This window comes from Hypanus sabinus, chromosome 16, assembly GCF_030144855.1.
Source record: "Hypanus sabinus isolate sHypSab1 chromosome 16, sHypSab1.hap1, whole genome shotgun sequence".
NCBI classification, from domain to species: domain Eukaryota; kingdom Metazoa; phylum Chordata; class Chondrichthyes; order Myliobatiformes; family Dasyatidae; genus Hypanus; species Hypanus sabinus.
The window spans coordinates 82,474,436-82,500,247 of NC_082721.1; the positions used below are offsets into that span (position 1 = coordinate 82,474,436).

The 25,812-nt window shown below is 41.7% G+C and overlaps 2 protein-coding genes across 4 annotated transcripts in view; one reads left to right on the forward strand and one right to left on the reverse strand.

Moving 5' to 3' along the window:
- LOC132406512 (hemicentin-1-like) overlaps nt 1–17,453 on the forward strand; it is a 35,163-nt gene extending 17,710 nt beyond the window's left edge. For all 3 annotated transcript variants that reach the window (XM_059992281.1, XM_059992282.1, XM_059992283.1), the window contains exons 3-5: nt 3,289–3,603; nt 8,386–8,664; nt 15,225–17,453. In XM_059992281.1, the coding sequence (XP_059848264.1) occupies nt 3,289–3,603; nt 8,386–8,664; nt 15,225–15,388 (758 nt within the window). In that variant the 3' untranslated portion in view covers nt 15,389–17,453. The remainder of the gene's footprint in view (nt 1–3,288; nt 3,604–8,385; nt 8,665–15,224) is intronic.
- The window catches only part of LOC132406513 (relaxin-3-like), a 96,483-nt gene extending 74,860 nt beyond the window's left edge, over nt 1–21,623 (reverse strand). The window contains exon 1 of the mRNA XM_059992287.1: nt 21,568–21,623. The gene's annotated coding sequence lies outside the window, so the exon portion shown is untranslated. The remainder of the gene's footprint in view (nt 1–21,567) is intronic.
- Between the last annotated feature and the right edge of the window lie 4,189 nt (nt 21,624–25,812).

The following is a 25,812-nucleotide window of genomic DNA, read 5'->3' on the forward strand; positions in this document are numbered from 1 at the left end:
CAGGAGCCTCTGAACTCTCACTGTCAGATTCAGGAACAATGATTACCCCTCAACCATCAGGCTCATAATCAAAGGGGATAACTTCATTCAACTTCACTTTCCCAATCACTGGAATGTTCCCACAACCAATGGATTCACTTTCAAAGACTCTTCATCTCATATGCTCAATATTTTTGCTTATTTATTACTATTTCTTCCTTTTTATATTTGCACAGTCAGTTTTTTCCCCACACTGGTTCAACACCCAAGTTGGTGCAGTCTTTCATTGATTGTATAATGGTTATGATTCTATCATAGATTTATTGAGTCTGCCTGCAAGAAAATTAATCTCAGGATTTACATGGTGACATATGTGCAGTGATAATAAATTTACTTTGAACTAGAGAACAAATGCCCCACTGGTCACTTGCTCCCTTGTGCGTTGTCCCCAAACAGTTGTCAGGAGAGAAACATGTAATGGTTTCTACAATGAAGTCCATTGAAGTTTCTGTTTTGTCTTGACACCGAAGGACATGCCATGGTGACCTCTTGATGTGAGCCTAGTCAAGTCAGGTAAAAGTAAACAACTGCTTCAGATGTGCGGAACATCCCAGCATTCTCCTTTTTTTTCACCAGGCTGAACTTGTTCTGACACCAAACATATTCTCTAACTCGACTCCTTTGACAGATTGTCCCTGCATTTTTTGAGCGATACTTTGAAAAGAATTTGCTTCACTCCCCTTCCAAGGTGCATCTCTTCATTCTGTGGTACAAAGGAGGAGGAGCGAGGGAAGATGGTGCCAGCAGATTCTGCAGACGCAGGCAACTTCTTCCAGTTTGTCCGTGGAACAACTTATTTCTCATCTCTTATGCCCTATGGGAGTTGTGTAGTGGCATCGGCACTGGACTTTGAGTTGAATGGTCCCGAGTTTGAATCTGGGTGCTTTCCATCTTTGTGGGTTGAGCATTGAGCTAGCAACTCGACCTCGTAAAAACAGTCAATATGCTACAGAAACGGCAAAAGGGCTGCCCAATGCATCACAAGGTGCAAAACAGGAATCATCATCATTCTCAAGTCGAGTGGGGTTTCTCGTTTTGTGGGTGTCTGTAAAGAATACAAATTTCAGGTTGTGTAGTGCACACATTCTAATATTAAATGAACCTTTCAAGATTGGATGGCAGCTTCCTACACTCAGACATAGCTTTAAATCTCATTATGTTTGCTGCTTTTTTATCCTCTTCTCATTTTCACATGTCCGACCCTTCCCTCTCTTTTCTTGATCTTCCCCTTTTCCAACAACTAAACTCCATTAGATGCCTGTACGCTTCCACATCTACTCCTCATTTGGACTCCAATCTATCTCCCAGTGTTGCATACTGGCTGTTAGTCAGTATTTTTTGATTCAAAGGTTCAAAGTACATTTATTATCAGAGTATGGATGCGGTATACAACCCCGACATTCGTCTTCTGCACAGGCAACCAGGAAGCAAAGAAAACCATGGAACCCCTTCAAAGAAAAACTTCAACCCCCCACCCTTCACATGCAAAAAAAGCAAATCACACAAATGGCAAAATAAAAATGAGCAAAAACCACAGAATATTTAATACAGAATCAATAGACTCCAGGCATGTTCAGTTCAGTTCAATCCAGCGCCGTATCATTCGTTATCTGTAGGCTATAAAACTAGAAACTATTTTGTGTCTAGTTTTTCCATAAGTACTACTTCATTTACCTGTAAATGCCTGCAAGAAAATAAATCTCAATATACACTCAGTACTCCCCTTCTGTACCTTCTGTGCCTAAAAAAAAGTGGGCACAGAGTGATTTCAGTACATTTGTGGTCTTCTACTGCCATAGCCCATCCACTTCAGCGTCCAGTATGTTGTGCATTCAGAGATATTCCTCTGTGCACCACTGTAGTAATGTGTGGCTATTTGAGTTACTGTCATCTTGAACCAGAATGGCCATTCTCCTCTGATCTCTCTCATTAACAAGGCATTTTTGCTCACAGAACTGTAGCTCACTGCATTTTTTTTGTTTTACATACCATTCTCTGTAAACTCTAGCGACTATTGTGCTTGAAAAACTCAGGACATCAACAATTTTTAAATACTCAAACCATACCATCTGACACCAACACTCATTCTACCATCAAAGTCACTGAGATCATATTTCTTCCCCTTTCTGACGTTTGCTCTGAACAACTGAGCCTCTTGACCATGTCTGCATGCTTCAATGCATTGAGCTGCTGCCACATGATTGGCTGATCATATATTTGCATGAACGAGCAGGTGTACCTAATGATTCCATCACAAACCCCTAACATCACAATGATCCTTTTATTTCAATGTGACCAACACATCTCAAGGTGTATAATTTGTACGTTCTTTGATAATAAATGTATTTGAATCTTGAATCTTGACAGCTAGAATTGCACCACTATCTCCTGAAAGCCATTTTCCTTCAACTGCTCCCAGCTTCCCTGTCCTACTTATGCTCCTCTGTTGTCTTCATAATGGAATGAAGGGCCTGCTCTGCAATTATAAACTTTGAGTTGCCCACAGTCCGAGCTTCATTCACCACAACTAGCACATAGCACGTGCAACCTTCACTGACCCTGCTCCTGTCTTGGGTAGCACCAGTTAATTAAATCCTGTGTGATAGTGAGGAGTTTCCAGTGCACTTTTTGTGTCTCTGTTGTCAGTATCAATTTCAGCATTGTGGGGTGCCAGGTTGGTGCAAGGTCAATTTGTTATTGAAGTACATATAAGTCACCCAAGTTCATTTATTGTATATTTATACACAACCTCAAAGTTTATCTCCTTACAGGGAGTCACAAAACAAAAAACCCAAAAGAACCCAATTTTTTTTAAAACAGGAAGACCATTGAACATCCGACATGCAGAGAGGGGAAAAAAATCATGCAAACAATAAACGTAAGTGAATAGTGTTCAGAACTGAAGTCCACAGACCCCTCATTCAGCACAGAGCTGGGTAAATGTTGTGGAGCAGCAAGCTGAACTGACCCATGCCTCGCCTCGAATCCTGACACCCTGACCTTTTCAATCTGTATCCATACATAGTACCACCCTGAGAGTCATTTCCCGTACTGAGATTCAGTACAACTTAGAGAAAACTGAAATATAAACTTAGTAAGGCACATTTGTCGAAGGACTTTTGAGGATGGAAATTCTGCTGCACACATGGACCATTTACTGAACATTATTTCGAAACAGCAATAAAGATAATTGCATTCAAATGAAGACTGTTCCAACAATAACTGTCAACTGTGCTTTTCTTTTAACAGATCGAGATTTAAGTATTAGTTCCCCTCCTGAAGGGTTGGAAATTAATAAAACATATAGCCTGGAATGCATCGGTCCAAGGGTCAATCCTGAAAAGAAGCTCATACTCAAATGGCTGAGAGGAAGTGAGATTGTTCAGAATGATTCTGCAGAAAATGTTGGTTCTTTATATCTGAATGAACGATTAAGGAGTGTCTTTAATTTTACTGCCCAGTCTTCAGATGACGGACAGGTGTACACCTGCTTGGCAGAGGTGCTCTTGGACTCCAACGACACATTACCAATTGCAAACTCCTCTGTGACTTTGAAAACTTACTGTGAGTTCCGTTTGAACTATTATTTGTTGTGAATAACCTCTTCTCGGACTTCCAGCTGGGTACAGGTATCAATTATAACCGAGGTTTCGATGACCAACTCTGCCATCTTCAGGGATATAAATACTACTGGTGCTCAGGCATCATCCCTGATGAAGATAGCAAAGTTGGTCATTGAAACATCAGTTAAAACCTGTACCCGGCTGGAAGCCCGAGAAGAGTTTATCCATCATATTCACTGGGAGAGCACAAAATCCCTTTTCAAAATTATTTATTGGTTAATTTTCTATGTTATACTGTGATTAGTTACTTGCTTACTGCCTGTCATGCTGCTGATGTTTAGGATACCAATGAAGGTCTGTCTGTCTGTCCATACCATCTCACACAAATGTAGAAGGATTCTCCATTGCTGTTTCCATACAATTGCTTTTTGACCAGTCTAGGTTGTTAGCCCTGAACTTTAGCCCCCAAACCTGGATGACCAGTGGACAACTCTTATTCTGGCCTCTACCCTTTGACCTGCTTGGCATGGGTGACCCTGCCGAAAGTCAAAGCACATGGCTCTGACTTCATCCAGCGTAGCTCTCTGGGTAACTAAGACATGAAACCCTCCAAATCCTATGACAAAATTGTGGTCCTCTTGGAGGACACCTTGATTAGTAAAGGAATTTATTACAGAGGTCATAGGTGCAAGAAAAATATTCTCCACTGCAATAATTAGTAATTGCTACCATGTAGAGATAAACAATTAAAGCTCGCAATACACACACAATGCTGGAGGAACTCAGCACCTCAGGTAGGATGTGAAGAAACAGTCTATTTCAGGCAGAGACCCTTCATCAGGACTGGAAAGAAAGGGGGGCAGAAGGTGGAGGGAGGGGAAGGAATACAAGTTGGCAGGTGAGGAGGAAGGTGGATGTGTGGGGAAGGAGAGGCTGATGTAAGAAGCTGGGAGGGGATAGGTGGAAGAGGTAAGGTGATGAAGAAATCTGATAGAACAGAACAATGGACCAAGGAAGAAAGGGAAGGGGGAAGGGCACCAGAGAGAGGTGAGGAGAAGAGGTGTGGGGAGCCAGAATGGGGAATGGAGAAAGGGAGAAGGTGGATGGAGAAGAAATTAGCAGAAGTCAGAGAACTCGATGTTCATGCCATCAGCTTGGTAGCTACCGAGTATGAATACGAGGTTTTGCTCCTCATTTCCACTTCCCACAGGGCATTAGGAAAGTCACTGATGCTCTCCACTCAAGGGAACAATGCTCACTTTTCCTTTGGTAGGTGACAGGAGGGCAAGTGAACGTACCACAGGCTTTCCCTGAGTTCAGGGAACAAGGCTCCCAATGTAGCTTATTGTAGATCGGGCACTTCCACAATGGTCGGAAAATGGCTGTCATTATTTTCTAATTACTGTATGCCCACCCAGTCATTACAGTGGACTGCACCATAACAAAATAAAAATGGCACCATCAAGAGCCCAGCGCTCTCCTCAAAGTGTGATTCCACTGTCTGTATTTGTCTGGGGCCACCCCTGGGGCTTGCCAAACGTGTCTTCATACTTATTATTAAATGCATCCCATGAAACAGGAGAGGTGAGTACAAGCCCCAGGACCTCCAGCACGAGGCAGAACAGGAGGACCCAGAGGAGGGAGAACTATTTGAATGCCGTGAAGCAAAGAAAGGAATTTGCATGCTGCCAATACGAAAAAGCAGATAAATAATTTGCACTTAATGAAACCCTGTAGAATATAGGAAATAACTTGGAAGATGTGGGGAGGAAATCTCATTGTCGATTTGCTGTGTGGCCAATTTAGTCCATTGTGATCTGGAATTTTGCCCACATCGGCTCATAAATAACATCAAGGTCGATGTGATTGTTTACAGGACTGTTAGCCAAAAACCCTTGCAAGCCATGTGTTTGTTTGCACCATGCCTTTCACTGATGCCCAGTCCAATCTTGTGCCCCTCTTGATCTTTATGGGTAGAGTTGGTTATGCCACTTTACAGCCAGTTGATGTTCATGGATCCCTGTTCTCCCAGATTGGCTGCATACAAATATTACAAACACGTAGCACTATTGAGTTTCTGAAATGATGTCCAATCAGCTGATTGAAAACTATATAATGGCCAAGCACTCTGAGAACACACCACAATCGGTTCATTGATGATGTCTTCTCGTATGGTGATAAAATTTTTGCAAGTAAATTGCCAAGATCAGAGATCCACTCAACCCAACCACAGTAGAACACGAATAGGAGTACACTGTTCCCCCTACCCCGGCTTGACCCTTCTCTGTAATTCCTCAGAGGATCATGGCTGCTCCTCCTAGATGCCATATTCCTACCCCCCCCCCTCCCCATACCCCTTGATGGCTTTTGAGTGTAGAAGTCCAGCTATTCTCTTTTTAAATGGCAACGGCCTCATTACATACATTTCTGTAGCAGAGAATTCTACAGGTTCTTCAACTTCTGAGTGAGGGAAAAAAATTTCTCCTCATCTTGGTCCTAAATGACTCTCTTTTGTGAGTGTGACTCCTTATTTAGACCTACTACTCTGACCCCTCCCAGCTACAGGAAACATCCTCACAGTTCACCAAACTGTATATTTCAGTCAGATCTCCTTTCATTCTAACGTAGGCGTGCAATGTTGGTGCCAGAGTGTGTGGTGACATTAACAGGCTGCCCCCAGCGCACCATTGGGTGTATTGGTTGTTAATGTAAATGACACATGTCACTGTACTTTTAATGTACACGTGATAAATAAACTTGAATCTTGAGTGCAGGTTCACTGATCCAACCTGTTTACTCTAGCATGATGGTCATGCCGTCAGCATGGTGAATCTTTGCTCCATTCCCCATAGGGCAAGTATATCTTTCATTTTATTGAGATAGTGTGGAATAGGCCCCTCCAGCCCTTCGAGCTATGCCACCAATTTAATCCTAGCATAATCACGGGACAGTTTACGAAGACCATTTAACCTACCAGCCGGTATGTCTTTGGACTGTGGAAGGAAACCGGAACACCTGGAGGAAACCCATGTGGTCATGGGGAGAACATACAAAATCTTTACAGACAGCGGTGGGAATTGAACGCGAGTCACCTGCATTGTCCGAACCCGTACGCTACTGAGCAGCCACCTTTTCTTGGGTAAGGAATGCAGAACTGTATGCATTCCCCCAAGTGTGGTCTCTCCATTGCTTTGTGTAATTTTAGCATGGATTATTTCCTCCTGTACACAAAACAAAATAAAAGCCCAACGATCTATTTGGCTTTGTCACTACTTGACATTGTTGAATTTATGTAGATGAGAAACTCCTTTGCATGTGTGAATAATATTGTGATAACTTTCCTTTCACCTTAGAAAGTAAATAGTGCCTCAGTTTAACGTTTTACTCGGTGGGTGATATCTTACCACAACCAGAGTGATTGTGGAACCAGTTATAGAACAGAAAGGACAAGCAGGTGATCTAAATAGTTCCTTGACAGACCTGCTCAAGCTACTGATTTTTCCAATGGTACTGCCCCGTGGTCTTTGAAACTGGAATGATCATATTCAACATCAGTGCCGTCTTCCTACGCTTGCTATGAGTGATCTTTAGAGAATATAAAAGCAAAGATGTAACATTAAGTCTTTATAAAGCACTGGGTGAGGCCTCACTTGGAGTATTGTGAGCAGTTTTCGCTCCTTATCTAGGAAAGGGTGTGCGCTCAAAGGAGATTCATGTAAATGATTCCAGGATTGAAAGGCTTGTTATATGAGGAGCATTTGAGGACCCTGGGTCTCTCTTCACTGGAATTCAGAAGAAAGGGGGTGACCTCATTGAAACCTCATTGAAACCCGATAGAGAGGATGTTTCCTTTGGTGGCGGAGTCTAAAACTGAGGACATAGCCTCAAAATAGAGGGGCGTCCTTTTAGAACGGAGATGAGGAGGAATTTCTTTAGCTAGGGAGTGGTGAATCAGTGGAATTTGTTGTTACAGATGGCTGTGGAGGTCACAGGGAGAATGTGCAAACTCCTTGTAGATGTGCCAGAACTCTGATGCCCCGAGCTGTAACAGAATTGCACCAACCGCGAGTGTGGTGCCCTATTATCCTCAATTCGCTTTAATGCACATAATAAATTTGGATTATTTATTAAAAATAATCTGCTGCAAATAAGTTTGTTCATAGAGGGGGCATCTTTAAAAGTATACAGCTCTCAAGGTCCAGTAATGATTATATCAATATTCTGCCTTATTTGGATAAATGCAAAGCTCCTCTTATGAGTGGCCATAATGGTGGTGGGGTGGAGATACATCTCAACCAAAGGAGGTGTAAGGCGCGTAGTCAGGTTACCCTTGGGCAAGGTGTAGCACCCCTCCATCCCGAATCAGGCTCACATGGAGCCATGGGAGCAGGTGGTGGATGGTCGAATGAGCGGACGGAGCATATGACAAGTCCTGGTTCTGTCACTACCAACACCAGGCAGACAACCTCTGAAGAGTATTGATCATGGCTGGGGTCACCCGTCTTGCAAGAACTCTGCCCAGAAGGCAATGGCAAACCACTTCTGTGGACAACTTTGCCAAGAACAAGACCGTGATTGCCCACGTCATACGACACGGCACATAATGATGACTATGATAATTGTTCAGCTACTTTTCACCAAAAAAACAATCTGCATAGTTACAATAGTGGCTCCAGGCATGGAATTTAAGTTAAAACCAAATATAATTATTTGATTACAAAATCAGTTGAAAGATTCTCTTTTCAATTCACTTAAATTCAATACATTCCCTTTTCTTTCACAGATAAACCTAGAAGCATAATTATCTTAGCAAACAACCGGACAATCTCAGAGTCTCCAATACATTTGAGTGATGGCGATAACATCACGTTAGTCTGCGATGTAGAAGGAAACCCAAAGCCAACGTTAACATGGGAATTCCCCCAAAAACATAACATTGCAAACAGTTCCTCCGCAGTCCTTCATATTTATGATGCAATGACAGAAAATAATGGAGTGTACAGATGTATTGCTACAAATAAATTTGGAACTGCTGAAAAGAAGGTGGACGTCAAAGTTACAGGTCAGTTTACAAATGAGGTTTGTTGATTAAAGCATTTACCATCATCCCTACAATATAAATCTTTGCCAAGAAAATCAACCTAAGCTCTGGTTTCTATTTTGCTCCCTTTAAAATTCCCCACACAAGGGGACGCTGAAACTGAACTGAAAGTTCAGGCATAAAATGGTCCCATGGCTCTCACCGACCCTGCCTGCACACAAACACATGCAAATGTAGTTTATTGCCTCTCCCAGGGGAACATTTTGGCTGTGTTACACAGACTCACCCTATTCATTGTACCAGGTCTAGAAATACAATATATTGCAAAGATTTTGCAATATCTTTGTGCTTACTTTTTTAAAGTTCATATTCCCAGCATCTGATTGATCATTTAAGTTAACTATTAACAACATAGCAAATTCACTTTAAAAAAAAATGAACACTGGCCACTCATCCTACTGCCTGACATGTCACTGATGTTTAAGGCAGCAATAAAGTTCCTCCATCTCTGGTGTGTTCAGGGCTTCTTTCATCACGTCAGTAGCTTCCTTTTGGTTTTCACTACTGTCAGTTGTGCAAGTTCTGGGCGGAAACTCAGGAATACCGTCACATTCAGCTGTAGAAGGATACTTTGTTGCTGTTTCCATAACAATCTGGAGGACTGGTGGGTCACTCTTGGTCTGGCCTCTACCCTTTAACCTGTTTGGCATGGTGACCTTACCAAGAGCCAAAGCATAAAGCCCTGATTCCAGCCAGCATCGCTCTCTGGGGAATTGAGTCACACAAGCCTCCAAACCCTACGACAAGGTTGTGGTCCTCTTGGAGGCTGGCCACCCATAGGCTGTGTGGATCCATTGACCAGTATCGCTAAACAGAAATTCACTCCTATTTTGTGCAATTTTCATTGGGGCGGCCTCCAGATAATAAACAACACAGTGCTAGATTTACCCGAACCGAGCTGAAACGGAATATACCTGGACTCTTCCGATGACTTTTGTGGGTTGGCGTTTTATATTCTGCATTTCTTTCTTTTTTTGCCATTTGTGGGATTTTCCTTTTGTACTCTGGAGTGGGGTTCTGATGTTTTTCTTTGAACAGGGTCCATTTTTTTTTGTTTAGTTTCTGTCTGCAGGAAGATGAATCTCAGGGTTGTATATTGCATACATACTTTGATAATAAATGTACTTTGAACTTTGAAATTCAATGTGAGATCTTGATTGGATCTTCAGCAGTGCTCTGACACAAATATCCACATAGCTGGTCCCAAACTCAAAACGATAAAACACGGAGGTGAGGAAGGAATGCTGGATCTAGTATCACACAGATTTCAACAATAAAATTAATAGTGAAAGTGGCTGTGATCCAAAAATAATCCCGAGTTATGATTAGTGTTTTAGTAGTATTGGGAGAGACTAAAGTAGAGATGGAATTCATTCCCAATTTGAAAGCATGTGGGCTTAGTAAGAACAAATTATGTTATTTTCTTAGCATTAAATTATGCAAGATGATGATGTTTACAGAGAGAAGAGAATGGAGTCAGGCCCAATCAAATGATATTTCTTGCTTTCTTATTATATAACAAACTTTATTTAAAAAAAGTTTCAACTCACCCTTAATTAAATAACAGAAATAAAGGTAAAAGGTACTCTACCTTGGTGAGATGTAGGGGAGAGGTAGAACAGGCTCTTAACCATACATAGAGGGTGATTCCTAGGGATATTACTGAACCAGAATCAAATCTCAAATCACCGGCATATGTTGTGAAATTTGTTAATTTTGAGGCAGCAGTACATGCAGTACTTGTTAAAAAATGAATTAATATATATGTATTTAAATTAAATAATTAGTGCAAAAAATGGAAATAAAGAAGTAGTGAGGTAGTATTCATGGGTTCAATATCGATTCAGAAATCCAATATCTGAGGGGAAGAAGCTGTTCTTGAATGTGAACCAAGGAGAAACACATAGATTGGAAGATGGCTTTGTGATATTGCTAGAGAAAGGCCGAAATGGCCAGGAGAGGATCTTTATTAAAAACAATAAAGCTGGATTCAGCTGTACCGGTTCAGGGGTAAACTTAATTAAATGCCAAAGTGGTTGAGGAGGAGGAAGAGGAACAAAACGTCATGGTCTTAATCCTTTCCGACTATGAAGAAGAATATCATTATTCTGAGGAGCGTTTCACAACATATGCTGATGATATTAATTCTGACTGACTCTGAATATTTCGAAAACCCAAACCACTCTCTTTGGTTGCCAACCTATATTCAGTACCCTATTCAGTGTCACTGCTCCTATTCCTGACCCTGGCATCAGTCCGAAACTCGAACTGTTTGTGAACTACCTTCTCTAAGCCAAGAGGAGATTTGGATCACCAGTCTGTGCCACATGTTCTCCTACTTAATACTGCATGAATCTGCAAATGAATCCTCGTCCCTTTGTTTTTTAAACTACCATTTTTGTCCATTGCTGGCTGGTGTAGTGGCATCCGCACCGGACTTCGAGGCTAGTGGTCCTGGGTTCGAATCCCGCCAGCTCCCCACAAGCTTTCATCCATGCTAGGTTGAGTGTCAAACTCGCAACTCAGTCTCATAAAACAAACAGAAAAATGCTAAAGAAATGGCCAGGTTGCTGCCCAATATTCCCCCAGGCACAGAAGGAAACTAAAAGAAAAAAGCATTGTGTATACCAATGGTCTCTTGGCCAGTCTCCCTCATTAATAAGGTGTCTTTGCCCACAGAACTGCTGCTTACTTTTTCTTTGTTTCTCATGCCATTTAAACTGTAGAGATTTGTGTGTGGGAAAATCCCAGGAAAGCAGCATTTTCTGTGACACTCAGGCCATCTGGCACCAACATCATTCCACAGTCAAAGTTATTTAGATCACATTTCTTCCCCATTCTGATGTTTGATCTGAACAGCAACTGAACCTCGTGATTATGCCTGCATGCTTTTATGCATCGAGCTGCTACCAGATGATTGGCTAATTAGATATTTGGATGAATGAGCAGATGCGTAGTATCTAATAAAATGGCTGCTGAGCATAAATTTGCCAGTGAGCCTGGGAGAGGAGCCAGTCTAAATTAATTGAGAGAAAAATGGGTTTGTTGGCAAGTCAAGTGTGAGTGTGAGAACCAAGATCGAGGAAGTGTTGGAGTGGAGCATTGGTGAATGGAAAGGGAAGCGTGGGAATTGAGGGGTGGAGGAGGGAGTGTCCTGGTGAGGGAAGTGAGCAGAGAAAACAAACGCTACCTACTGAGTCAGATGCCAAGATGTTGTGGTGTCTGAATGATTGTTTAATGGATTGCTGGGATTTTACTCTATTTTGTTAAAACTGGATTGGTGCTTTATCTGATTAAGTAAAACTTGCTTAGTAGGAAAGGAACTTTCAGACAATTGAGAGTTCGATGCATTTATTCAGTGTTTTTATCCTCAAAATGATAAATCAGGTATTTGAAATTGTTGTATTTATCATCAGGTTGGATTGTGTAGAGAAAAAATACGAGGGGTGATTGATAAGTTTGTGGCCTAAGGTAGAAGGAGTCAATTTTAGAAAACCTAACACATCGATGTTTCAACATAGTCCCATCCCCCCCTACATTTACACACTTAGTCCAGCAGTTGTGGAGTAAATGGATCTTGGACCTCCAGAGAGTGTCCACAGCTGGGGTGATTGATAAATTTGTGGCCCAGGGTAGCAGGAGATGAGTTATCAACTTCAAACTTTCTGCATTATCACTCAAAGAGTTGATCTGCGTGTGCATGTAATGAGAGCTGTATAACTCATCTCAGGCCACGAATTTGTCTCATTCCCCTCTTATCCTTTCTCACATGCCTTTGATTCCTTATGACACGTGACTACACTATAGGGCTATCTACAGAAGCAAGTTGACCTACTGCCGTACCTTTGGGATATGACAGTGGTTCCCAACCAATGCGAGGAAATGATATGATTTGGCGATATGAAACGATATGAGTCAGCTGCACCTTTCCTCATTCCCTGTCACTCCCACTGTTGAACTTGAATGCACGCGAGGTCATTACCCACGTGAGGTCATCATCCGCCTAAACGCAGTGATACCCTAGCACCAGAGATCACTGGTTTGCCTCGGGTATCTGGCTGCCTCGCGTGGCCTGCGAGAAGTACCGTTGATACTGGCCTGTGAAGAAATTAAAGGGGTTAAAGAGTAATTTCAGTGTTGCTGACACACCACAGGATGCGGAGTTAATTATACACTGTTTTCTGAACATGCTAGACATTGTTTTTGAAATTGCTTGGCCAAGGTTTAAATAAAGAACCACAATGTCCTAACGCAGGTACTTAGAAGTAAATGGGAACTATCCATGCTAAGCAGGTTCTTAGAATAATGATCAATTACCTTATAAGTACCTGATGTTACTGTTGCTGGGCAAGTAAAGAAGAAGTCGCACAATTCCTTAACAAGTGTACACGACTACATGTGTATAAAAGAGCCATGCTTATACAAGTATTTGGAGACCCTGACGCAGACTCCAAGAGAGTGCTGAAGGAAGGTTCTGCCTAGTCGCGAGCTACTAATAAAACAAACTGTTGCTTTATCTTCCATAGTACTGTGTGTTCTTGCATCGGGTAATGAGTAATAACTAGAAGTAAAATTTAACACCTGGAGTGCGGACAGATAGGTGCCGCCTCTAAATCTGTTTAGCACACCGAATGTTCGTGGGGAACTCGGTGCTAAAATATTCACAGGCTCAGGGTTTCGTAAGTAGCACAGCAGCTACCTCGCTGCGATCTACAGAAAGTCATCCCTTGAGCCAAACTTTTGTTGGCCGATAGATCCTACCTACCTACAAAGGGGGGGCGGGCACCCATCCTGTTGCACTCCTCACTCGGTCGGTCACTCTGTCCGGACTGCGACCACCGCAGACCCGGTACGGGGACCTCTGGCCCTTACCTTGCCCTCTTACTGGTGTGTTGCAATGATTTTAGATGTTCTTATGTGCTGTGTGTTTAATAACCAAACATTACTTAAAATGCTATGATGCTATTGACTTATAAGTGAGTTATTATTGACTTATCACTATGTTCATGTGAGGAAAATATGCGCTGTGTGTTTAATATTAAATTCATTAGATAAACCCTTTTAAAAATGAAATTGAGTGTATAAATATAGGTGATAATTGACTTATTACCTATATTCCGGTCGTGATTAACACCCCCACAATCTCCCCCTCCCCCATCAGCTGGTCTGCAAGAATATTGTCAATATTAAACTGGTCCACGGTGCGAAAAAGGTTGGTGACCCCTGTGGTAGGTGACCAAGCACCATATGTCACCATACAAAGTCCACACAGAAGCACCTGAGGTCAAGACGAAATTCAGATCCTTGGATTTGTGAGACCATACAAGACTAAAAGACAAAGGAGCAGAATTAAGGCCATTCAACCCATCAATTGTGCTCCACCATTCCATCATGGCTGATTTATTATCCCTCTCAAGCCCAGTCCTGTCTTCTCCCTGTTACCTTTCACAAACAAGAGAAAATCTACAGGTGCTGGAAATCCGAGCAACACACAAAATCCTGGAGGAAATCAGCAGTCAGGCAGCATCTAGGAAAAGACTACAGTTGATGTTTCGGCCCAAACCTTTCATGCCCTTGTCATGGGATAGCTGTGTAAATACGCTGTACTGTATCTGCTCTATGATATGCTGTGCTGCTTTTTAAAATAAGAATAAATAATAATAAAAATTTGAATTACAGAAAAAGCTATCAACCTTCACTTTAAGTACATCCAGTGACTTGGCCTCCACAGCTGTCTATGGAAATGAATTCCACAGATTCAGCACCTTCTGGCTGAGGACATTCCTCCTAGGAGTCTGATAGGAGAGGAGAATGGACAATAGGAGAAAGGAAAGGAGGAGGGGACCCAAGGGAAGTAATAGGCAAGTGAGAAGGAGTAGGTTAGAGTGGGGAATAAAGAGGGGGGGAATCATTCAACAGAAGGAGGAATCGATGTTCATGCCATCCGATTGGTGGGTACCCAGACGGAATACAAGCAGTGGCTCCTCCGCCTTGAGGGTGGTCTCATCTTGGAACAAGAGGGGGCCATGGGTCAACATGTCGGAACGCGAATTAAAGTGTTTGGCCACCAGGAGGTTCCGTTTGTGGTGGATGGAGAGGAGGTTCTCGATAGAATGGTCCCTAAATTTACGATGGGTCTCACCATTGTAAAGGCCACATAGGGACCATCAGACACAATAGACAACCCAGCAGATTTGCAGGTGAAGTGTTGCCTCACCTGGAAGGACTGTTTGAGGTCCTGAATGGAGGTGAGCGAGAAGGTGTGTGGGCAGGTGTAACACTTAGGCCGCTTGCAGCACTAAATGCCAGGAGGGAGATTAGTGGGGTGGGATGAATGGAGAAGGAAATTGTGGAGGGAGCGGAGAGGGAGGGAGTTAAACTTTTAAGATGTTGTTCTGCTAGCAGTGTATGGAAGAGAACATTTACTCAATATGAAATTAACATTTTTGTAATGAAATCACATTATTGTTGAAATGGACTATTATACATTACCATTAACTTTGTTCCAACTTTCTCCACAGGTAAAACTTCTGTAATAGTGGCAGCAAGTATATCAGCCGCAGTCATAGCAACCCTTGCAACAGGTGCTGTAATTTACTATTTCTACCAAAAAGCTCAGAAAATACAAAAATACAAATTACAGGAGGCAAGGCCTAACAATAATCCACAAGTGCCGAGTGGATAGTAAAATCAGAAAATGATCAAAAATCAGTACCAAACAAAAGAGCAATAAAGGAACGTATTTTGCATCAACTTAAAAACAGTCATTGCTGATCCTGCGGGAAAAAAAGATGGATTTGCCCAGTAATTTTCCCTGCGAGACCTCCACCCCCCCCACCTGATGCCTGTTATGCCACTGGTGTTTAGGGCAGCAATGAAGGTCCTTCATCTCTGGCGATGTTCAGGACTTCCTTCATCGTGTCAGTGGCTTCCTCTCGGTTTTCACTACTGTCAGGCACACAAATCCTGCGTGGAGACTCAGGAATACCATCGCACTCAGATGTAGAAGGATTCTTCATTGCTGTTTCCATTACAATTTGGTTTGACCAGTCAGGATTGTTAGCCCTGAGCTGAAACCTGGAACCTGGAGGACTGGTGGACCACTCTTAGTCTGTCCTCTACACTTTGACCTGTTTGGCGTGAGTGACCCTACCAAGGCCCAAGGCATAAAGCCCTGACTCCAGCCGACATAGCTCTCCACGTCATTGAGGCACACAAACTCCCAAACCTCACAGCAAAGTTGTGGTCTGAGTTAACATCCATAGAGACACATGAACTATTTCTTCTGCAGTTTAATATGTTTTGGAGCCTGTTGCTTTGTTGCCTCCCCTCAGTCATTATTGGTGTGTGTTAAAAGATGATATGAGCAAGTAATTTTTAAAAAAAATTGTTTTCAGCTATAGGAACATATTAATAAGTAACGGGTCCTGTGGATCTAGTTCTGGCATACAACATTTTGGGAGCTTGCTAACAATTGGAATGGGAAAGAGGTCGCTTACAGTCACTGGAAGTGTTATCAGCTATGCATCTACTTCTGAAGACGTTCTTCATCATATGGGAATTCAAGGTTACTTCCATTTTGTGCATATGGTTATGGTTAATGACACAAATGTGGGAAGTGTCAACTTTTCCACTGATGGGGTGGGCGGTTTGGGACTTTCTGCGCTTACAGTACGTAGGCCTGTACAGTATGTGTAGCTGATTCCAGATTTGCAGTCTGTCTCAAATACTCTTCCAATTTGAGACACAGGCAAATCAAGAGGCATCAAGGAGTCTCCGTGATTATGCACTTCAAGGGGATTTTGAGTTTTCGCTCCGTCCAGCTGGTAAACACTTCATGGGTCAGAGTAAGAAAGTGACTGTTACAGAATGTTGGCCAATCAGATGAGACTGTCAGGTCAACATTGCCAAATGAATGTGACCAGGTACCCAATACCAGGGAACAACAGCCTGGGAGAGAACTTTGATCTTGGTTAACTTGGAGACTCATTTTATAATTCACAAGTTACTGGAATAAGTATCCTCATTGACAACACTATAATGTTTTCCCTCACTTGTCAGCAATTGACAGGGGATTTGTACATGTTTAGAAGCAGCGTGTAAAATCAGCAATTTTCTGAATGATGTATTTCTTCCCCAAATTTGTAACTCTTTCCAGCCTTGCAATACCACAATAACCCTTCCCATTCATTGTCTTTTGAACTTCCTTAATTTTAATCTATTGCTGGCTTTGCCTTCAGCCATTCAGGCTGCACTCGGTGGCCACGTTATTACGTACCTCCTGTACCTAATGACTCTATGTTCATGGACTGCTGCTGCTGTAGCCCACCTGCTACAAGGTTCAATGTCCTTCTGCACACCACTGCTGTAACCTGTGGGTTTTTTAGTTACTCTCTCCTTCCTGTCAGCTTGATCCAGTCTGACCAATTCACCTCTGAGTTCTCTCATTAATAAGATGTTTCTGCCCACAGAAACGCCACTCGCTGTTTTTTTTCTGTTTTTCCACACCATTCTCTGTAAACTCTAGAGACTCGTGTGTGTAAATCCCAAGAGATCAGCATCTTCTGAGATACTCACACCACCCTGTCTAGCACCAAAATCATTCCACGGTCAAAGTCACTTATATCACATTTCTGCCACATTTTGATGTTTGGTCAGAACAACAACTGAACCGCTTGACCATGTCTGCATGCTTTTATGCATTGAGTTGCTGCTACGTGATTGGCTGACTAGATATCTGCATCAATGAGTAGGCGTAGATGTGTAACTAATAAAGTGCATGTTCTTAAAGCTGTGTACTTTTGCATTACTCATTTGATCCATTTGATTTCAGGGAATGTACACTGCCTATAAACAGCATTCATCCCCATTTGCCATCTTTTATTCTACAACATTGACTCACAGTGGAGTTAATTTTGCTTTTTTAAAACAAATCAACAGAAAAATACTCCTTCATGTCAAAGTGAAAACAAATTTCTACAAACTGGTATAAATTTATTACAAATATTAAACAGAAGATAATTGATTGCTAATTACTCACCCCCCTTCAAGTCAGTATTTAGTAGATGCACCTTTGGCAGCAATTACAGCCTTGAGTCTGTGTGGATAGGTCTCTATCAGCTTTGCACATCTGGACACTGCAATCTTTTACCTATTCTTCTTTACAAAATTGCTCAAGCCCTGTCAGATTGCATGGGGATCATGAGTGAACAGCCCTTTTCAAGTCCAGCCACAAATTCTCAGTTAGATTGAGGTCTGGACTCTGACTTGGCCACTCCAGGACATTAACTTTGTTGTTTTTAAGCCACTTCTGTGTAGCTTTGGCTTTATGCTTGGGGTTATTGTCTTGCTGGAGAAACAAATCTTCTCCCAAGTCACAGTTCTCTTGAGACTGCATCATGTTTTGTTCCAGAATTTCCCTGTATTTTGCTGCATTCATTTTTCCCTGTATCTTAACAAGCCTTCCAAGGCCTGTGGCAGTGAAGCGTCCCCACCGCATAACGCAGCTACCACCATGCTTCACGGTAGGGATTGTGTGTTTTTGAGGATGTGCAGTGTTTAGTCCGGCCATAAAGCTCAATTTTGGTTTCATCAGACCATAGAAACATCTTCCTGCTGACTTCAGAGTCTCCCACATCCCTTCTGGCAAATGCTAGCCAAGATTTCATGTGAGATTTTTCCCCCCCAAAAGTGACTTTCTCTTTGCCTCTCTCCATAAAGCTGTGACTGGTGAAGCACCTGGGCAACAGTTATTATATGTGCAGTCTCTTCCATCTCAGCCACTGAAGCTTCTAACTCCTCTGGAGTTGTCATAGGTCTGTTGGCGGCCTCCCTCACGAGTCCCTTTCTTGCACAGTCACTCAGTTTTTGAGGATGGTCTGCTCTAGGCAGATTTATAGCTATGCTATATTCTTTCCATTTCTTGATGATTGACAACTGTACTCCAAGGGATAGTCAGTGACTTGGAGATTTTCATGTATCCATCCCCGACTTATGCTTTTCTATAACTTTTTTGTCGATTTGTCTCGAAATAATCTTTTGTCTCATGGTGTCACTTTTGCCACGATGCTGACTCTCCAGCAGCTGATTATTATTCTTCCTCTTTTTTCCTACTTGAATGTGCATTATCACTATCAACTGGACTGGAGTGTGGTGAAGAGAGCTGGAAATAAAATTCCTACTAATTCCTTATCCAGTGAAAACTAAATTACTCCAAAAAGCCCTATAGATAGTGAATAATGAAAAGCAATATTGTGAATTAAAGTCACTTCCATAACTCAGGTTTTAAAATGAAAACTATCAACCCCAAAGATTGTAGTGCAGCCTGCGTTTGCTTTCTTTCAACCTTACTGTATATGCTTCACATTGTAAAATAATGTGTTCCACTGTTTCATAATGGTGACAAAACCTACACACCCCAGAGTGATGTTTTCCAAGGTAAAAGTAGTAATTAACCATCGTATGCCCAATTCAAACTAAAGTCAATTCCTTCTCTTCTTGTCTTACCCCCTTACACCAACAATCCGACAGTTTAATGTACTTTGTAAAGGTGTCTGTTCTTACGATCATTGTCCCACAAGTCTTGCCATAATCCCCTAATTCTTAGCCCCACCAACCCACCCCTTAGCTTCTGATTTGTTCAGTGGAAGGTCTGTATCCACAGACAAACTTTTAACAGCGTTTTTGGCCAAACAATCAACCTTCTCATTCCCCTCAACACCTCTATATGTAGAGCCCCATAAGAAGTAGACATGTAGACCAATAATCTGAATATGAAATAAAGTTTGAAGAGTTTCCTTTGCAAGGACATATTTCCTCCACCCATTATAAGCCAAAATGAAGGCAGCTAGCACTGCAGTATATACTGATAAATGGTTAGCAAGACATTCTTTATTGTTACCTGTAATTCAGGCACAAGAACACCCACACCGACATTCCCTGTTAAATTAATGGTTAGCATATCACAATAATTTTCCTTGACAGATTGATGAGCCAACAGACTCTCAGGCATTTCAGGATCCTTGGACTTCATTAAATCATGCAACCTAAAATCAACTAAAGTTATTGGAAAAAAAACAAGGTGGGGTTACCAAAAAAGCTGCAGTGGGACACATCCACCAAACCCATATCCCAAGCATGGTAAGAACCCAGCTACCCAAAACTAAAAACTCCCTTCTTGTGATGTTCTCAACAGTCTTCCAACCCACTTTTAACAGGGTGATCATTTCTCTACCCCCTCAAATTTATCCAATATGTTAACAACATCTTCAGCCTCAGCAACTGTCAGGGTAATTGTATCATTTCAGCTAGTAAAGCTGAAACAGTCTTAAAGCCTGTGCTTGTTTCACATCCATACTTTTTAAATTTAAAGATGAAGCGGATCCATCAGCCACACAGCCAGAATCAAGTACAGATTGAAATAAAACAAATATTAACGGTCAACAGAGATTTTCATGCAGCATCCCAAGAATACCCATATAGACACTTAACAGTTGGACCTTCCCCATACAGATGTATTTTTACTACAATCAATTGACACACCTTAACTGCACAATTACATGACTTCTGAAGCCAATTGGCTGCACAGTGATGATTTAGTGTGTCATTTCAAGGGGGGGGGGGGAAGGGGTGTGAATACATGCAATCAATTATTTTGTGTTTTATATTTGTAATTAATTTCAATCACTTTGTAGAGATGTGTTCACTTTGACACTAAGGAGTCTTTTTATGTGGATCAGTGTAAAAAAAGAGCCAAATTTAACCCACCGTGATTCAATGTTGTAAAACAATTAAACATGTAAACTTCCAAGGTGGGGGGGGGGAGGTATGAATACCTTTAATAGGCATTGTAAGCGATATACAACCTGAAATTCTCGTGTTCTCATTTGACTCGATTCATTAGTCTTCCTTTTGTACGGGGGTGGGGGGTCCATTGGGTTTGATGCTCTCACCATTTGCACAATGTTTTTTTGTGTGTGGGGAAGGGGCTGTTTGATATTTTTCGTTGATTGACTACCATGCTTTTCTTTGTTTTGTGGCTATCTGGAGAAGACAAATCTCAGAGATGTATACTGCATACATACAGGTACCTTGATAATCAATGAACTTTTGAACAGCCACAAAACACAATAAAAGCCCCAGAGACTGAAGGACAGGAAAATGTGGGACGCCAAAGCCCCCTTCCCCCTCCCATGCAGAAGCAGCTGCAAAAGCATCAACCCTCCCCCTAGGCATCACAAAAACATCAGTTCCCCACCCCCTCCATGCAAGCAACAGCAAAGCCCTGTAGAGACCATGACCTAACGTCCATCAACAAAAAAAACAGTTTATCCCAACACTTCAATGTCCACAGGCTCTCTTCCTCACTAACAAGGGAGAGAGCTATCGCTCCTGCCACAGTGAGAGAGGAGACCAGCAACTCGATGTCTCAGTGTTACAGGCTGCAGTGTCGCCTATTTCAACAGCAGTGTACACTGATATCTCAATGTTCTGAACTCCCACAATGCTTCAGTTGGTGACACCAGCGAGGATTCAGATCCTCCGCAGGACCACACCCTTCGGGCACACGTCTTCCAAGCCACTCCTGGAGTTATCGAAAACACTTATTCATTATTATTTGTCCTTTCAAAACCAAAGATAGATTTAGTTTAACAATACAGGCCTGAGCTTCCAGTAACATTCCCCTTCAATTCCCCAGCATAGTCCCTCTCTGAAGCAATTGTTTAATTTGTTCCTGCATAATGCAACGTAAAGTTGGGGAGTAGCAACTTGTATTTTAATAAGGCACATACAGCAATCTGGAATAAGAATTGAATAATTTTGGACCATCATTCCAGTGTTTTGTCTTTACACCTCGTGACCCACCTTGTTTATTTGTGCAGCAGTCATTCCTTTACACCTCAGACTTTCATCCTTTTTGTCCAGGTTTGCCCAACGTGGAGAGCTAGTTTCTGGTCGGAGTGAGAAGCCACATAACAAAATCGTTGCCAGCGTTTCCATTCGTGCTAAGAACCAACACAAAGACTGATAGGACACCAAACACACACAGCATTTGAATGAAATTATTTACACAAAGGAACATTGGGTGAGAGATGAAACAGAAGGTCATTTAAGAGGACCTTCAGTTAGGCAGATCTTAACTCTGTCGTCAATTAAGTGTTCTGCCAGATACAAAGTTTCCATCTTCTTCCACTTGGGCATTCTAACCTTCCTCTGATGCTATTGGCAGTAACCCCATTGTCATAATCTATTCATCCACATCCATCATCTGCCTCCTTGTCCTGCTCCAGGGTGACCTTCTGTTTGATCCCTTGCCTAACATTCCAAGTGGTGCTTTTTCCAACTTGCTCAATGCACAATGGCCAAAGACCTTCTATTTTGGGGTCCTGATGAAGAGTCGACTGTTTAGTCTTTTCCAAGCTGCTGCCTGGCCTGCTGAGTTCCTCCAGCATTTTGGGGTGTGTGCTGCTCCAATTTCCAGCATCTGCAGATTTTCTCTTGCTTGTGATTGGACCTTCCACTTTAATCTGCTCTCTCCTACCTATTTTCTTTTCTCCTATATTGGTTGCAATCTGTTACATCTCAAACTTGTTGAAAAATCATTGACCTGAAAAGTTAACTCTGTTTCTCCCTTACACAGATGCTGCATGAACTGTTGTGTATTTCCAATGTTTTCTGGTTTATTTCTAGCATTTGTTTGATTTTGATCTGACTTAAAGCTGTCTTAATTCATTAAAGGCACCTCTTAAATTCAAGCTGTTAATGAGTTTTGGCTGACAACCACTAAAATTACAAGACCATTAGAATGAAGTGCAAGCATCAGCTATTCAAAACGACTCCACCAGTCATAAAAATCAAAGTTGGTCTACTACTCCAATGCCGCTCTGATACTTTATTACCATAATCACTTGTTATCCAGAAACCTGTCAATTTCTTGAATGAGTTCAGAGACAGATCAGGATGAAGAATTCCAAAGAGTGCTCAAAGCTTCTTAATCACTTGCCTTGCCTGCATATTGGGATTCAGTGATTCTCGACTTTTCTGTTTTCTGCATCAAAGTATGTAACTTTATGTGGACTCGGGTCATGTTCTTACCCAATCATTGTGTCCTTATCTTTGTTAAGCTTATTTACTACCTGCTCCTTACCTAGAATCTCACTGAGTTCTGCATCACCAGTATATTTTTTTAAGTCTGATACTTGGGCCCTCAGACCGGTTATTGATATGGACCACGAATAGCTGATTTCCGAGAACCAAACTTTACAACCACCCAGGAGTCACAGCTGGAGAAAAATCTGTTTACTCATACACTTTGCCTTGTGTCCAACTACTAAATTAATCATTATTCAACTCAGTCATTAATTTGGCTGTGTTCCCATGTGCTCTAATCTTGCTGACCAGCTTCCTGTTGAGTAGCAAATTACTTCTGTATCCTTTTCTGTTTATCTTTAAGAGGAATGCAATTACTGCTGGAATATTTAATTGCTTAAAAAACTGTATGTCAGAGATCATCTTTAGTTTCCCAGTAACAAACGGGATGGAATTTGGGGCCTTAGCATTGATCTGTGTGGTTGCCAACGAAGAGTCAGCTTTTATAATGTTGACATAATCCATGATCCATACTGTAGCCTTTTCCCTTGCAGCTTGGTTTTAAATGAATTCATAGAAGTTTGTTTAATTTTTGCATACTTATATGAACAGATTTTGCAAAACAAATGTGAAAATGCATTCCTTGTAGATACAGAACTCAGAATAAACTTTTATTAATGAAAATCAGAGCAAAATCAAAAGTGTGCGTAATTGTAAGTTTTGTTGTTAGTACAGTTAATGGTGACTTGGCGAAACAACTTTCACTTTGAGAAAAGAGTTAGTTCAACATTTTAAAGGTAATTTGGCAACATTTTCCAAAGAGACTGACATCCGGAGGATCTGATCACAATGTCCTCAATCATGACACATGTTGTGGTGAGGTCCAGTCATAAAATAGCAGCAGTGTAGAAATGAAAGTTCTCTGCTGGTGAAAGAATAATGCTTCTCATCAACAATAACATCAGGGAAAAACTTAGTCTGCTGATCACAACACTGGTGTTAGCTGAGTACTCTGAGCTAACTTACTGCCCAATGGCCACCGCTTTAAAATTTCCCAGTGAATGAGGCCAAATCACAAGCATGATGAGTCTGGCGCACCCGCCTGTTCCTCTCATCTCTCCCTTTGGCCTTTTAACTGCACAGCGCTCAACCTATTAAACCCAAACAGTACCGCCTTCCTCAGCACCTTCACCTCATCCTCAAGTTCCAGACCACATTCTAAAGCTGCTTCCTGTCCCCTCACACAGCCAACTCTTAAATAACCAAGTATTCCCATTCCTGATACCACAACCCAAACATCACTTCCTGTCAACAACATTCAAATCTATCAACAGATTTGTGCTGAAAACCCAGAGAAACATAATCTCAATTCGTTGCGGCGAGAGTCTGCTGGGTGAGCAGATTTGAAGAACCGGCTGTTGCTCATACAGCAGGCTCCCCCTCTCCACATCACGTCCAAGGGAAGGGGCAAGCATTGATACAGCTTGGCACCAGTGTCGTCGCAGAGGTTGCCAGAGTGAAGTTGTAAACAACATTAAGCCGCCTGAGGGACGCTGGCTCCGGATTTCTTCCTCGCGGTTTACCCCCGAAGCCTTTCTCATGGGTGGGTATGGCCGCAAGGCAGCAAAGGTTTAAAATGAGAGTTTTCCTTTTCCAACACCACTCAACTAGCTGCTATATCTCACTTCTGTATAACCTCTCATCACCATCTGGAATACTGCCAACGGCAAATTTTTTACTTGGCATTTCGGCTTGGTCTATCCACACAGTCATGGGGGTAGGAAGAGAGGGGGTAGAACAGTGAGAAACATATCTTAATGTAGTATATGGTGATTATACACTTACATTGATAATGAGTTTGTTTGAACTTTGAGCTTTGAAATTCTCCACATGTTGTTGTCTCAATTATCCTGCTTCTTCAACTGAGTAGAGTTTATAAATTGATTAGAGGGCAATTGGGAACAGTTGAAAGAGGAGATTTCCCCTTTTGCCTTTAATATTTCGAGGAAATTACATAAACGTGAGGAAGAAAGAAGTTGTTAGTCTGTTTAATTAAGGAAGGGAGTTCATAAATAAAATATTATTGTTGTACACTAAGTTACCAAAGAATGGTTTGTGTATCTAACGTCCAGCAAGCCTTCTCACCACTGAGAATATTCTGCGTAAGTAAATCTGTAATTGATGACTCAGTCCTGAATTCTTTCCCTTGCAGAGTAACGGCAGTATGAGAGGATGATTTCTTGACTATGAGGAAGGAAGCAGTATCTGGGTGGCATCTAGTCAGAAAGATTACATTTTAGAGCAACAGGCTTTCTGGGGGAAAAGAGAAACATCTGGACAATCTTATTTTCCTCTGGACAGAGGGAATGAAGTTATGAGGATGGTGGTATTTTGAAAATGATGAGGTTTTAAATGAAAACCTCTTGACCATTGAGAAGGACACTGTACCTGGAAAATTTAGTAAAGAGAATACTGGTATTTGGAAGAAATTTCCAATTAAAAGGAGGAGATATTGGCATGCCTTTGCAGGTTTATAACATGTAAATTCCCAGGGTATATGCCCGAGGCTGTTTGTAGGAGGGAAAGGAAGAGATTGCTGTTACTCTTGTCAAAAACCTTCATATCTTCTCTTGCTGCAGAAGAGATGCAAGGTAATTGTAGTACCTTTACTCAAGGGTAGCAGAGATAAGCAATGTAATTACAGACCATTACGTTTATCATTAGTGGTAGGGAAATTATTGGAGAAAAATCTGTGGGACAGGATTAAACTGCTCCTGGAGAAACAATTTGGTTTTGATAAAGGAATTGAGTTTTTTTAGAAATATTTAGGTAAGGATGTCAGTACAAGAAGTTCAATCGTTTAATTGGTGTTAAGTCTACATAAATGTAAGCAAGATCTTTGACAAGGCCCCACGTGAGAGATTGGTTTATTTTTAATATCGCATGACATCCAGGGGAATTTGGCAGATTTGCTCAGTAACAGGAAGCAGAGGGCAATGGCAGAGAATTGAAAGTCTGTGT